Genomic DNA, 16,264 nt, shown 5'->3' with positions numbered 1-16,264 from the left:
CTAATTTACATCTCACAGGTCTCCTTTGTTGAGTCAAACAATGACACCTAGGGCCCTTGGTAGTGGTGAATGGCCACTAGTTTGTGCTGTCTCCAGGTTACAATTTCTCTAAATACAAAAAATGGGCTCTTCTAATGATATGAGGAAAAAATGAACAAATTTTTTCCATCTTCTTCCCCACAACCACACCTTTGCAAATACAACAACAAGCCTTGTCCAACTAAATGTGATTGGTTACATGTATCTAGTATTGCATCAGATACAGCTGATTGGAAGGCAAGAATCCAAGGCCACATCTCTGCAAAAAGCTCAACAGAAATCCCCACCAGGGAGAGTGAGAGAGAGAGATACCATCCTACCACCTTGTAAATGTAATCAGTCCAGAACCTTGCTTGGGCTCGTTGGTTTGCACTGGGAGCCTCCTTTAATTAGTAAAGCAAACTCTCCAGTCACCAGGATATCATCCAATAATTGAGCAGGGTATTAGCATGCTAGTGACAAATGTCTTACTAGATAAATTCTCATTAATTTCCTCACATTAAAGATCAATCTGATGACCAACATTAAAAGAATACAAATTTCAATAGACAATGGACTTCCACAAGATGACACAGAAACTTGAAACACAATACTGTACAGGACCAGAAGCAGCTTTATCTTGAAGTAGATACATATTAGAAGACATATAGTAGGGATCAGCAGGAACATACAATGCAATTTTTTTTTTCAAAAACACTTACCATCTGGACTGCTACCCAAGAAGGATTGTTCTTTTTGTGAGGCCTTGGGAAGACTGGTTGAGAATGGATTGCCCACAGATCATCTGGTCTCTGAGAAGATCACATATAGTAAAGTACAATCAGCTACAATAGAGGATAAATGACAAGTATAGAACACAAGCAGAGCCATCAACAATTTGAAAACTTCAGATTTTCAGTAACATATACTGCCGGAAAGGGGAAAAAAGGAAGCTATTTATAAGACAGCTAAAATACTGACCTAGAAAATGCCTATAACTGCCGGAAAGAGGAAAAAAAGAAGAGTAGAGATCTCTACCATACTGAATGTAATAAAAGCAAAGACAGTGCTGTAGTAGTATGTGATGAGGACATCAAGGACAGATGGGAAGTTATTTCTCTAACCTATTACACGAACATACTTCAGGTATCTGTGTCTCAAAAGATTACATCATTAAACTATCCACCAAGGCACTAATTTTTGAACATATATACAGAGAATTACAATGTCCCAAGTAAAGAAGCTCTACAAATGATGAAAGTAGGGAAGGCACAAAGTCCAAACAAAATCCCAATAGAAATATAGAAGATCCTAGGAACCTATGGGTAGCTTAGTAATCAAGTTGTATTAGTAAGATTATGGGCACAAGGAAAATGCCAAATGAAAGGAGAAGAAGCATATTGGTCCCAATTCACAAAAATAAAGGGGATATTCAAAGCTATCATAAGTATAGATGCATAAAACTAATGACTCAAACTATAAAATGATGGGAGAGAGTAATTGGAACCCATTTCAAACAGAAAACCACCATTGTGGAGCAGTGTTGTCAAAGCATCCGCCTTGTTTTGAACCTCTTAATTGACACGTTTTTTTTTGCCACTTTTTCACCTAAACGCTACCACTTTATCTCCGTGTGCGCCTTATCACCGCCTAGACGCTAAAGCAGCCTCTTTTTTGACATTTTGTACATGAGGCATGAACCATACTCGACATCGAGAATCAATGAATCATTAAATAGACAATGACTTGGAAATCGGAATAATGAGATCTATTAATTTATCTTGTTGGCCCTGTTAATACATAACCATTGTTATGATGCTTGATGAGATGAATTTATGTTTGAGTTCTTTTTTTGGATAGTTCTTCATAATTATGATTCTTAAATGCTTTCTTTTTTGGATGAATGTAACTATTGAATGTTTGTTTAGCTTATTATAGAAAGTAATTGTATTGAAAAGTAGTTTAAAAGTAGTTGTATTGAAAAAAATTGACCTAAACGCTTTGGTCGCCTTATTGCCGCCTCAGTGCTTAATCGCCTAATCAGAGCCCCAATCACTTTGGTCGCCTTGACAACCTTGTTGTGGAGAACTAATTTGGTTTTATGCCAAGAAGATCTACAACGGAAGCTATTTACCTAATTAGGAGAATTATGGAAAAGTATAGAGAGTGTAAGAAAGATCCCCATATGATCTTTATTGACCTCGAGAAATCCTATATCTGAGTCCCAAAAAAATTAATTTGGCAAGTACTAGAGAAGAGAAATGTTTCAAGTAAATACATGATGGGCATAGTTAGGATATGTATGATGGTTAGTGACAAGTTACGAACAAGGTGGAGGCCAATTACAATTAGGTCACATCAAATATCAACTAATATCGATGGACCAAGCTCTATATACGTAAGTCTACCCAAATGTAAAGTTTTGGGTATGTGCATTTAACAAACTGAGCATAAGATTTTCTCATGGTTTAAAGTGTACGAAGACGAAGCACAAGAAAAGTAACTAGATCAGACTCTTTTTCAGCACTGTTTCAGCTTCACTGACCTGTGTGTGTAGTTCAAGAACTTAAATTTTGGAGTCCAACTCATTAATCCAAAAAACCGAGTTGTGGTAGTTATTTCTTCTTGCAATCAAAGCCAGATTTGAGTGGGAAGGACCAATCATAGTAAAATATCAGCAAAACATACTGAGATATGAACCCATATGCAATCTCAACTTGGCCACAAAAAGAAGATATTAGCTAGATCTCAGAAAGTTCTCATACCACGCCTGTTTGACCAGTTTATTATGCATTAAAGTGGACCAGAATTGGCCCCAAACTTGTCCTCCACTGGGTCAACGTATTGACTTCATCAAGCCCGTATCTAGACAGCCCAGTAACCCATTTAATAGACTTTCTCACAGGTTTAAATGATCCCAACAGAAGACAATGGAGTGCAATAATTTTGGGAAAATATATCTAGAAGACTGGAAGGAACAATTTGAATTTATGATTTGCTTTCACCTTGCCATAATCTTGTAATATTCAATTCATAATCAAATAAGGATGTAAGAATTTTTTTTTTCTTTCTCCTCAATTCACAAGTAACCCTATACTTCTATGTCCAGAAACTAACGGAATGGCAATGCCAGCGCATATAAATTTTTGAATACAACAAAAAGAAAGCACCTTCCTCAAAAATTAAGATTACTTTTCAGTTTCACTAAGGGAGGGATGATTACATAGTGGTACTTTAATCAGCATAATCCTTCATCTTTTTAGGCAACGCTAAATGAGTATCTTCTTTCACCTTGTTATTGGCATAAGTTTCATTTGTATGCAATAGCTTAAAAAAATGAAACCAGAAAATATTGGTTATGCAAAGTACAAACACCAAGTATACAACATGGCATAAGGAAGCTTTTAAACAATGAAGATGAAAGGACTCATATCTCCATAGTGTGTACAAACACATCACAGTGGCAAAGGTGTACCTTACCAAGTTGGCATCTGGGAGGTCTCGAACAGCTTCATCAACATTATCTGCAGTTTCTTTTACCTGGAAAAGGGGACAAGAAACAAATTCCAAAGTGATGAAAAATTTTGAGCATAATTAATGCAATTTAGGCTTAAAGTTTAATAATTTTGTACACAAAGGACCATTCAGAAAAACAAAAACACACAAGTCAACACTTTTTAATAATTTGCTACTGCTCCTATTTACATAATCAACAGAACTTGAGTCAGCTAAGACAAGTTGCCATGTCAATACTACTTGTATTTCTGGTCTGCTTACTGACCATTTCCTATTTTTTGTGAGTATGCAGCTATTGTTCCATTAGTTAAAAACAAATCAAATATTGCAAGTTACGGAAAAGTTACATACACGAGAAGAGAAAGACACTGCAAATATTTGGGGTTTCAAAATATATCAGTCACCGCAATGAGGCTGAATAGAGAAACTTAAACTGGTCCACTCATCTACCCTCTAAAACCTTAAGCTCAATCTCATCTTTAAATGGTACTAGGATTACATAAAGCTGATGTTCTCCTGAAGAATTTTCAGCCAGTGGAGTAAGTAAAAATAGCAAGTCAGCCTGAAGATGCTGATCCTTTATTTACTGAAAAATCTAGAAAAGAAAAAAAAAAATAGAGTCTCATAAAGACGTGACGGACTCAGATGTTCAAGGCAGACCATAACCCTTAGAACTCCAAATTAAATACATGACTCAACTGTCCAAACCAGGACATACTGGTAGGCTGAAAGATTGATGTAGTCATCATAACGCTTATGGAAGGCCACATATATATGCTGCCAATTCTGATTGACAATATAGGCAAAATCCAATGAAAATTAAAAGCATGAGCTAATTGGCTATCCAATGTAAGGTGGCATGGACAGATTGGACTTAAAACTTTATGTTTCCTTTGGTTGGTCTTGACTTGTGCATGACACCTAAAAATACAAGTGTGTTCTGAGAGCGTATTGTCCAGAAGCTGATCCCATCTTCCCTTTGTGAGGGGATATGGAAAGGAATGTAATACAAGGACCTTTAATTATTCACAATCGCATAGACATTAGAGAATACTAGAAAATGCTCATACTTCAAAGAACTCCAGAAAGGGAAACACCAGTTTTAGAAAGCAAGTATTAGTCCAATTTAGAAGATCATTCATGCAGGCAAGCAGTATATTACATACACCTACAAGAGGGAGAAGAACTAGGCCTCATTCAACGGTGGGAAAACCCAGGCCAGTCATGGGCTTGGTTACTTATTTTTCTTTAAATTTCTCTATTGTGTATTTAGTTCAAAATTCCCTCACCGGACATGATAAGTTTTATTTTTGGCACATGTTTGTATCAGCAAAATACTGTTACTTCCTACTCACCCCCAAAAAAAATATTTTTTTCTTTCCTAGTCAGACTAGGAATATTATTCAGTTTTCAATAAATACTTATAATGGTCATTGGCTACATATAATTTGATTAGTGATAAATTTGAGCTTATACTTCAACAGAGTGTTGTTCTATTCAGTAGAGAGAAAGAGATCCTTGGAAAGTAGTGAGGCTCTATTGCTTGTCCTTATTCTTTAGTCTGTTTTCTCTCCTTTAATGGAGTTTTTCTGCATCTTCTCTTATGCAAAGTTAAACTATCTAATATGGGTATGAGTAAGATTATCATCTCTTTTGTTGTATTTACCCAATGTTCATACTGAATCGTATCACAGTCAAAACCCTCTAAAACTGACAAGTGAGATTCTTTATAGTGAGGAATCCGTCCATCAGATTCTCCCCTACATTTGGGGTTTCAAAGTCCCTCTCAAGAGGTACTTTCAAGTTTCAACCAAGGATTGGTGCTGATTTCATTCACAAATATGATTTACTTAAATTTCTCCTGATTCTGCCTGTTTTCTGAGCCAAATCTGTAAGTCGACCATCAGATATAAATCAGGATTTGAAATTTGAATTATTCAAGAGTGAAACTTGACCAGACTTTGAGGCTAACCTGAATCTTTTATTTTGAGTAATTTAATTTATTCTATTTGCTTACCTTTTCTCATTTACTCATTCTCTGATTACAGTTAGTCTGGTCCTCAGATCATTGTTGTCGTCTGGGGATCATCTATCTATCTGTTCGTGAGTAACTGGTTGACATTTGTTGACCTGTGTTTACTTGGGATCTTGCAGGGAGGTTTTAACCCAACGTACGGTTCATCCTGGCGCCCGCCAATCACGAATGCTAAAATAAAAAATTAAAAGAAAAATCTCTCTTTTGCCATGTACAGAAGTGCAAAAGAAATGCTAACCACCTTATATGTGTACAGTTTTAAAGTCCTTGCTATATGAATAGAAGTTTCACTTGATTACCAATTGAAAACAGCATACATGTTCCCGCATCTTTTTCAGCTTTTCTTTCTTTCTTTCCTTCTTTTTTTTTTTTTTTTTTGGGGGGGGGGGGGGAGAGGGGGTGTGGAAATAGAAAAGAAGGACGTACCAACTTAGTACTTTTCTGTTCTGTCCTTTCTGAAAGACGATTTTGAAGTGGTTCAACATGATCACTTCCATCCAACTGCACGCCGATGAAATATTGGAGTTCACCCTAATAAAAATTCAATAGCAATCAGCAATGTATAAAGAAAAGATGCACCACCAGTGAGACAAATGTAATCATGGAACAAGACAAGAATCAAGAACGAAGATCTCATAGTTACATTTTGATCTCGCATGGGTTGCAGGTGGAATAGATTCCAAAATTTTTTCCCTGCAAATTCCAAGTTTCACAGAATAAAGCACATCAAAAAGTAATGGCTCAAAAGGAATCACAAGGAGAATAAAGTATTTCAATCAATCTTCCAAGCATGCATATGTGCAACGCCATTTAAGAAGTGTTGCCTTGCTTACCACTCTTGGTGTAATTAATCAACTGAACAGTAATTTCTCTTTGTTCTCTTATAGCATCTCTTATTTTGGAGACAGTGCTTTGATCCGTCTCAGGTCCTTGAAGAAACCTAGATGACCAAAGAAGCATAAATAAAAAATTTAAAGAAAAAAAATCCTATAAAATAAACTTGAGACACAAAGAGCATGCAACTATATAATGCTATTCATATGTTAGTTGGAGACACCACAGTAAGATTAATCTACGGGTTCACTGAAACCAGTGACTATAGGACTTACAGAAACCAACTCAATATAAATTCAACCCAAATCTACTAATCCATTACACTGGAACAGATGGAAATGTACATATACCAGACACAGATGTCAACCTTCAACCCATATACCCGACGTCTCCATGTTCACGAATGGCAAGGGTATGGAAATTCCTCCATGGCCAGAGCCAGAATATGTATTTGTTTATATAAATCACCGAGCATGTGTTTGCATAAAAGTTAAATATTTATGAAGAATTTATATAACATATTGTCACACAGTTCCCATCACATAGTCAGGGAGAGTCTTTCTCAACAACCAACAGGGAAGAATCTCATACCGGCAATTTCTTCCCAAGATTTCTTCCCGAGTATATTCCGTCAGCTCAAGAAAACTATCAGATGCAAATATCTGCAAAACATGGCATCAGGTTAAGCCATTCTTCTAGAAACAATAGGGAAATACAAAAGTTCAACTGCATGACAATGTATCACAATCTAAACTGTGATTCATGAGACATGGAGACACTAAAATCCAACAAATCAAGTGAAGTTCACAGGGATACAAGTATCCTCATGAAAAGTAGCTATATAATATTTGAGTCTCTAACGAATAATAACAGTTTGTATTCTATTCAATGTTCCAAGCAGAACTTGCATCCATGCATACAAGTAGAACTTCAAAAGACAGATGCACTGGATTATTGAAGCTTGCAGAGAAAGCAGAAGCAGTTAGGAATGGCAATGGATCAGGTCCAATGCAGGTTCTGGTAAACTGTTACCAACTATGCATGTACACCTGATCCAGAGTGCAAGATATGGAAGACATCCAATGAAATTAAGAAAAATAAATAAAATAAAATAGAAGTACAAAAAATTAAAAGATTTTGAAAATAAATAGAAAATATAATGATCATGACAAACATAGTTAGTCATGGCATCTAGGCAATCATAGGTGTTTAAAGGGGGGATAAAATCAAGGTGGCACCAACACACCACCAAGGCATTACCTAGGCAACCAACGTACCCCTTGAGGAAAGGACACCTGGATGCCTAGCCACCTTGACAAGTTATGCTGACAATTTGAATTTTGCATAGAAAATACAGAACAAAACTTCATGTTTACATGCAAATTGCATGTCAAAGTAGTAAGTAGTATGGGAAAGCCAGCCAAATACTTTTCTAAAACTCAGATCTTACTATTGGATTATCAGGAAGTCTCGGATCTGTAATCACAAAATTTTTTTCAATGCGTTCCAATGTTGTAGCTAGGTCAATTCCTTGGCGTATGTCCCTTTCTCTTTCCGTACAATCCCAACTGTCAGTTTGTTGCACATCTTTGGTCATCAACACCTCTGGATCAATCATGGGCTCAGGCCTTTCTGCTGAGCTTAGAGACCTAGCCTTAAACCTGCAACGTTGGGTCCATATCTTGCATCAAATCATCTTGACAAAGGCAGCCAAAATAAAGAAAGATAAATGTAAACTTGCAAACAAATATTTGATGCTAAGTTTATGTTTATAACATACAAAATCCTACAAGAGTATTCTTGCCCTAATTAAAAAAGTCCAACATGTGTGCACACTAATTCACGGAAAGTCATGCCAGTGCACATGCCAAAAAGAAACATAGGACAGCAAATGTCCATAATACGTCCTTTTAACTTTTGAGAGCCCCAAGAAAGAGGAAGCAATTCAATGGCCAAGTAGCAGACTACCATGACCATGATCGTAATGCACACAATTAAGAATAGTCAAGGTGTAAGTATTAGCATCAAGTAGCACACTGAGAAGCTGATTTTAAAATTCAAGGATGCCAGATATCGTTTGATATGCATGGATGTGCATGTGATAATGCAAAACTAGTGTTTTTTGAAGTGTCATACACCATAAGTAAGCAACAAACAATGATACCCAACCAATGTAAGATTATCTATCTTCACCAGATCTATGCAACTCAAACCTCCATTGGCAAGTGCAAAAGAAAATCTAACAGTAAGTAAAAAGAAGCAATTAAGCAAGAAGGTTCAAAAATAAAAATAAAGCAGTTCTAATCTTCTTGACAAGACAAATTTATGCTTGTTTAGTTACTTCTCCTGAGGATTAGGATCAACATAGATTTGCACAAAACAATCATAGTAGAAAGAAGATTTCTATCAAGAACTGGGATTTTTTGGTTTTCATGGCCTAAGTATCGAGTATATCAATACCACATCAGTCTGAAATTGTCCATTGTGTGTCTACACTAATTTTATAAATTCTCTAATATAGAAAGTTTTACTATGTAGACTACAAAAGGTCAGAACTAATAAAATTTTAAGTAATAACATTAATTTGGAATTCAATATAGAACTTTTTCTCAGTTGATTAGAGAAGCTTTAAATAAAAATTTCACCAAAGCTGCAATCCAAAAGAGAGAAGTGCAGACAATTCAGTGTCCACAAGAGGCCAAATCAGAGGAAAATAATAATTGCAATCACAACAAATAAGCATTATTTTGTACGGCATCAAATAATATCTACCTGATCAAATTTTAAAAGCTGAATACCAAATAAATGAGCTATGGAAGGTATCACAGTTGGTATATATTGAACAGGAGAAGAAAAACGTTATTTCTTTCTTATCCATAATTTATTTTTATTTTTGTTAATCCCATATAATTTTTAAGGAAATTTGAATAAAAACTCACCCCATCAAGGATAAGCGTCCTGATTTTCGAGATCTTTTTTCAGCATCTCGACAAGAATTCTTTCTAGACACATCACTCGAGACATCCATTTTGGGAGTTTCTGTATCTGGTGTGCCTAGATTTTTATCAGTTTCTAAGAGTTTTGGAGGTAAATAGTCAAGATTGGATTTATCCAGCTCCTCAAGCTTGCCAAGTGTCTCATGGTCAACGGCTCTAACATCAGCAAGTGGTTGCTTCACAGTTTGGACAACCTCTGCGATGGAACCAAAGGCCTTCTCCTTCTGCCGTGCTGACATGCCAAAAAAACATTAAAAGATTAATATTAGATAAAGATAAGTATTATGTAGCCATTGTTAAAGGACTATATAGTCATGTTCTCTGACAATCATAGTGGATGAGTGACTTTGGCAAGCCATTAGGTCGCAAAGCCTTGTCCTTTATGCCTTCAGTGTATTTGCTAACCTCAACCTGCATCCTGCAGTAATAATTCAAGTTTTGTTATAAACTCAGGAGAAAAGGAAGTCATTATGTCAATCATACGAACCAAATCCAATCATAAGGTTAACTGCATACTTGAATAATTCAATCATAAAGTTAGCTTCAGCAAGAGATGACCCAGTAAGGTAAATTCCAAAACAAGCTACTAACTGAAAAGATAATGACTTGTTAGGCATCAAAGTATCTGATGTAACCATAGCTACATAAAAGGGGATCCAGATCACAGAGTCGAAATATAGTCATCGGAACACAGAAACTGTTGAACATGATAGGGTTGTTGTCTTGATTAAGGTTACCCAGAGAACTAGAAAAGATGCACCCAGGAAGACAAGTTAGAGATACACCTTCAGTCCTTAGTCCAGTTGAATGATGCAAGATGTTAAAATCCTGAACCCAGAAACAAACATGACTTGGAAGTCCTGGAGAAACAGCAGCAGGACTAGGAAGGCATCTATTACCAGATCGCCATAAACAAAGAACATCAAATCAAACCTGTAGCAATGTCGCAGAGTTTATCTTTCTCCCTATCCACGCTTGATGCCAATTTGAAAGACAGTTCAGTTCACACATGGAACCACCGCTATCAGAACTAAATGCATTCGAAACCCTAATTTGTTGGATTACAAACGGGTATATATTTCTCAACTCTGTACCACCAATAATCTTCCGAAATCCGATTTGTGGGATCTCAGACACACTCTGCTCCCCGCCATAAGCCATCATCGTTTTTCAAGAAGAAATATATAGCCAAAGTGTTCCGCGATTCCTTATCACGCTTTTAGAATGAAAACGCCAGAACCGAAATAAGATCCCAAATGATCTTTCTGCATTTTTTTTTCCCCTCCTTTCTATGATTCTATCTTGTGATTCTTTGTTGACAAATAAATTGAAGTTGGCAAGTGAGGAACTAGTGATAGATATTCTCCAAAACTCAGGAGAGAGAGAAGCAAATCGGTATCCTTTTCATCTTCCAGCGTCAACTTGCTTTTTGCAGTTTTTTTTTTTTTTTTGGTAGAACTTGCTTTTTGCAGTTGAACGCTTAAATCTGGCGGGAAGTGGGATTTAATTTCTCATTCCGGCAACTAGGGAGTAGGGAGCCTCATTAATTTATTAAAAAAAGGGGTAAGTATCAATTTTTTTTTTTTTTTTTTTTCTTTAGGGATAAAGGGTAAGTATCATTTACCTCCCTACTATTTAACCAAATGACACTTAGACCCCTCATAGTTGGATTTTCTCATACCTTGCAAAAGTATTTAAAACTCTGATTTTGCTTGGGAACAGTTTTTTTTTTTTTTTTTTGGAGCAAATTGAAGTGACGTAAATTCATTGCTTGGTCGAGATTAAGTCTAGATCATGCAATTAACCCACATGTAAAAAGTCCAGATTAAGTGAATCACATGTAAACAATCCGGATGTCCATTGCTCTTAATTACTGCTCCCAAGCAAAATCCAAAAAACCTTCAGGTTGTTAATTTATTTTTATCCTTAACTAAAAAAATATTATAATTTAAACCCCAAATTACCCTTAATTATTTTAATTAAGATTTTAAAAGTATCTTCAATTTATATTATTATTAAAATTTCAAAATACCTTCAAATACCTTAGTAGTTAAGAACTTAAATTATCCTCAATTAATTTTATTTTTTGAATTCTAAAAGAAACATATGTTCTTTAACCTAAATGTCCTTTATTCAATTAAAAAAAATTATATATATCTTACAAAATCTCCATCTTGGATACTATGAAGGGGTTCTGTTGAAGAAATAGGATAATAAGTATATTATTGAGTTTTTTATATATATTTAATAGAAGGCCAATTTTCTAGTTTTCACAAGCAACACATGCCAGATTGGAGTCCTTTTTTACCCAGAAAACATTCATTCAAGAAGTGCATGTCTGATTGAATACAAAATCAGACTTCAAGAAATTACCCAGAAAACATTCATTCAAGAAGTACATGTTTGATTGAATACAAAATCAGACTTTAAAAGATCTAGCAATTCTAAAAGTTGAAGATATATTCACACCAAGACATGATCAATAGCTGTTGAGTTTGTAAAACAGAGCAGAAGGAAGGATAGCACATGAAACTTAATCGATAAAACTGGATGAAATTGGCTTACCCGATAAACTTTATAACCTTCCCAGTATCATCCTTTATTGGTGTAACGGTGAGAAGATTCCAGAAAGGCGTTCCATTCTTCTTGTAATTCAAGAGTCTGCCACTATAGGTTTTTCCAGTTCTTACAGCTTCCCTTATCTTTGCAATCTCGTTCTGATTAGTATCAGGTCCCTGAAGAAAGCGGCTGCAAGGAAAAGGAAGAATTCAAGAAATGGATTAAGTGTACCAATTGGAAAAGAAACCTCAAAAAATACAGTAAATTCAGTAAAGAAATGGATAAAGTTTACTCCAATTACAGTAAAGAATACTGAGACAAATTCAGTTTATCTTATGAGTTATAACCAGCAAGTCATGCTCAGGGAATCCTTCATCCTTCAACATTTATGGAAGAAGGAAGGACTAACTGAAAGTGATCATATGATTCTTCAGATGACCAAATCCATCTTGTTATTCTATCACAGCAATGGCGTGTAAATCTGGATAGAACACATAACCAGTGACTACCGGGGGACAAAGTTTGGTCTGGGAGATCTTCTCTGAACAAGAATTTGTGAACTCCAATGCCCATTTGTTTCCTCAAATACACATAGAAGTTGAACAAAAATCATGGCTTCTTTGCACTTAACAATTTGTAGTTGTTATCGAGCAATGCTGGAAAGCAATACTTACCAGTTTCTTCCAACGACTTCCTCTGTCGAATAACCAGTCATGGTGAAAAACCCAGCACTTGCATACACTATAGGACAGTCTGGTTTGGTAGCATCTGATACAACAAATGTTTGTTGTAGTGTCGATAATGCAACCTTCAGCTCTTGTGAGACTTTCGGAATCTCCGAATCGGATCCAAATTCTTCAGATGACCTTCTAGATCCTGTGGATTTCTCTGCTGAATTTTTGTTTTTATCTCCAGATGACCTTAGTCCTACTGCTTTGGAATCACCTGTTCCAAACTCTGACTTGACTACCAACCCCCATTCTGCAGCCCTTTCAGCCATGGAAGCATCACTTAGAATCTGATTAGACTGAGGAGCCGAAGGTGGTCTACTTTCTTCATCCAACTCCAAAATATTATCGTCTGTCACTGAACTTCTATTAGTCTCTGCTTCAATATCCTCCTTAATCATCTTTCCTTCAAATGCCATCCACTTCTGAGCTGATCCCCTGAAAGAGGAAACCCTTGTTTTTCCCTCTTGCTCCTGATCTCAACAATGGGCTACTCTCACTTCCATGGTTTTGACCTTGCTGACCAACATAATCACTAGTTCAAAAGACTTTGATTACTTATTGTGAAGCACTGTTTCTAGTGGATGGATCCTCCGCAAATGTGATGATATGTGAGACTTAAACAAAGGTAGACTCAGAATCACCAGTTTTGATCTTCCAAACCTGCCTGCACTGAATCAGATACAATCATAACAAACAATAGAGAAGAGAAGACAAGTCACAACAGAACTCAACAGTAGATAAACAAGCATGATCTGTATGCCCAAAAATTCAAATTCTACAAATGTGAGAAAACAATATCTCATAAACAAAATTTTGGTTAATGGGTGAAACAGGATCAACAATCTTATTCGAGAAATTTGTGAAAGAAGATCTGAGTTCTTACAGCTTTCAGAGTTGAAAAGTGATTAATGAACTCTTAATGGGTAGTGTTCAACGTGACACCTTCACCTGAATTCATGAATTGTTTGTAAGTAGAAAACAGATTGTGCGCAGCTCTTCAAGCAGGGGAGCTTTTTCTGCTCTTATTGCTTCCACCTTTTAGTTTGTCTTGAAGCTTTATGGGTATTGTCTAGAAGTTTAATCAAATAAGAAAAACAAGAAATCTCTACTTTGACTAATTAATTTTAAGTTTTTGAATCTTTTCGTGTGTCAACTGTAGAGAAAGAAAAATAAGTAGGTGAGAAGATAATGAAGTAGACATTCAACTGTCGCCATGAAAATAATGAAACCAAAGGTGTGGTTCTCAGTTGATACACGTCAACATGCACAAGCAACACCGAGCTATCACCTTCCTTGGTTTGTGACTTTGTGATGTGATTTTTCTTCTCCATTTAAAGTTTCTTTTTGACAAAAAGTAATATGAAACGTTGTGGTAATGGTAAACAAAGCTTCTTGTGGCGTCCAATGGCTCTCAAAGTATGCATGGACGAAATTGATGCCCCTCCCTTTCAGTGCACGAACCCCTTTTCTTGATAAGAGAAAGAAAATACCTAATCTTTGTATGTGCACTGAAATGATGGAGTGTTCATTGTTGAAGAAACAATAAAGGGTTTTCACCGACACCATCTATAAAAGATTTTCACTACAAATTAAGGGTTCAACAACTAGTCTAAGTTGCATCAAAATTCCTCAAATATATTAGAAGGTAAAAAATTTATTCACTATTTCCTCATGTCCATCTAAATGCTATGATGGTTAAAATATGAATTTGGTTACTAATCCATATCAAGATTGTTGGGTAGATAGGGATCTCACTTCTGTATCAATTTTATCAAGTATCAAAGTCAGGGACCTACCTGTATGGCTGTATGTGATGCAAAACTTTTTCTCTCTTTTCCCATGGATAGGGTATCTGAAATCAGAAGTGTCCTTCAATTATTATAACTTACCAAAAAAAATTGATTCTAGTTTTGGTACATCAGAAATATGTATTGAAAAAGCAAGACACAACAAACCACAACAATCCAATCCAAATAGGTATCATCGCCATCTGTTCAACACCTTTGTCTCTTTTTTTCCTTTGTGGCCATACCATTCTAATTGAAAAGTATGTTGGGCCATAAGCATTAAAGCACAACACATATCTTGGTGTACACAATAAATGGTATAGGTTTGTTCATTGTTTCAATGAAATGGCCAATGCAACTAGCTTAAATGTTTGTTAAGCTGTCTCTTTTATATGTAATGCCCTGCATTCTATTTGAGTGAATTTTACTCTATCTTAAAAGTCTTCATTTTGTGAAAGTATTTTTCTTAGTAAATGAAATAATAAAACGAATCAACTTTCTTCTTTGATGAAAGGGCAAATCAAATTTAACCTACTCTTTAAAATCTACAGTACTTTAAAGAAAGAAAAAAAACATTTATGTTTTCCTTGAATAAGTAATAAATATTATTATTTGTGGAAATCTTTGGTTTTGGTGATTTATTTTAACTTTCTAAATTTAGTTGGTTGGTTGCTTCCCTAAAAAGAAAAGGTGTTTGTTGATGACGTAGGATGGTGCACTCTCCTAACGTTTGTCTACCGCGTAATAGATGTGAGACCATGTCTAACTGTCTAAGGCTCTCTTTTTTTATATCAATTATCATTTTCAATTATGAGAATTTAGTAGTTTGGCATCTATTATAAGTTATGTTTTTATTAAAAATAATAGAAAAGCCTCCAAAATCCATAATAGACTTTTTATCTATTATGGATTATGGTGAGAATTTCATTCTCTTCATTTTGGCAAAAGATTTATTTAAAATTTTATAGTTAAGATGAGTAAAATAGTCACTACACATTCTTTTATAAAAACTATACTTTTTTTTCTCTTTTCTCACTTGTTCACTATTTTTTTAAAAAAATTTATTGTGACATACCAAACTTATTTTTCATTCCATAATTTATTTTTGACAAAATTTATCAAACCATTTTTCATTATTAACCAATAATGAATTCTTGTACTTATTTATTTTGAATAGGCATAATAGAGAATGATAATTGATAAAAAAAAGAGCCTAAATAATGATTAATTAACTTTAAAGATGGGACCTTCAGCGGATTTCACATAGACCCCCTTTTATTTTGTGGTTGAGAAGCAACAGGAAAACAATATGTGTTCTCTTATTGTAGAGATGATAACGACTCTTTATTGATTATTATATATTATATTATCTTATTATTTTTTTCTTAAATTTTAAAAATAACATAAAAATTAATATTCATATGTATTGTTTTAGTTAAAGTAAAAAACTAATATATGCATCAACGGGAGTTGGTCCAAGTGGTAAGCAGACTTGGATACCTTAAGCAAGGTTCCGGTATCAAATCCTTATGGATGCAAAAAATCCCCTCTGGGAACTCACCCACCACAGTCAGGTGTGCGACGCGAGTCGAACCACCGGTTTATAAACCGGAGTCGGCAAACAAAAAAAAAAAAAAACTAATATATGCTTTCTTTCTTTTTTGTCAACAAAATATACATTGATTTTTTTTAACTCATCATCAATCCAATCATAAGGATTAGGGTCTGTAGGCATGGGGAAAGTATGAACGGAAGAAGGTTGAAGCTAAAAACTCCATGGTCTTACTA

General features: G+C 35.2%; 1 protein-coding gene across 3 annotated transcripts in view; it reads right to left on the bottom strand.

Moving 5' to 3' along the window:
* Window positions 1-13,785, bottom strand: part of LOC149017256 (phototropin-2-like) — a 33,041-nt gene extending 19,256 nt beyond the window's left edge. Inside the window, exons 1-12 of one of the 3 annotated variants that reach the window (XM_089151583.1) lie at window positions 13,573-13,785; window positions 12,633-13,358; window positions 11,965-12,147; window positions 9,726-9,817; window positions 9,343-9,631; window positions 7,854-8,064; window positions 6,995-7,065; window positions 6,403-6,509; window positions 6,213-6,262; window positions 5,996-6,100; window positions 3,499-3,558; window positions 741-830 (exon numbers count right to left, since the gene is read on the bottom strand). In XM_089151583.1, the coding sequence (XP_089007709.1) occupies window positions 741-830; window positions 3,499-3,558; window positions 5,996-6,100; window positions 6,213-6,262; window positions 6,403-6,509; window positions 6,995-7,065; window positions 7,854-8,064; window positions 9,343-9,631; window positions 9,726-9,817; window positions 11,965-12,147; window positions 12,633-13,105 (1,731 nt within the window). In that variant the 5' untranslated portion in view covers window positions 13,106-13,358; window positions 13,573-13,785. The remainder of the gene's footprint in view (window positions 1-740; window positions 831-3,498; window positions 3,559-5,995; window positions 6,101-6,212; window positions 6,263-6,402; window positions 6,510-6,994; window positions 7,066-7,853; window positions 8,065-9,342; window positions 9,632-9,725; window positions 9,818-11,964; window positions 12,148-12,632; window positions 13,359-13,572) is intronic. The other 2 variants (XM_089151584.1, XM_089151585.1) reach the window with 2 other exon arrangements.
* Between the last annotated feature and the right edge of the window lie 2,479 nt (window positions 13,786-16,264).

The sequence above is a fragment of the Hakea prostrata genome, chromosome 4 (genome assembly GCF_041222555.1).
Source record: "Hakea prostrata isolate BN-2017 chromosome 4, UWA_Hpros_2, whole genome shotgun sequence".
In the NCBI taxonomy this organism is placed as follows: domain Eukaryota; kingdom Viridiplantae; phylum Streptophyta; class Magnoliopsida; order Proteales; family Proteaceae; genus Hakea; species Hakea prostrata.
This window is presented reverse-complemented; position numbering and strand designations above follow the sequence as displayed.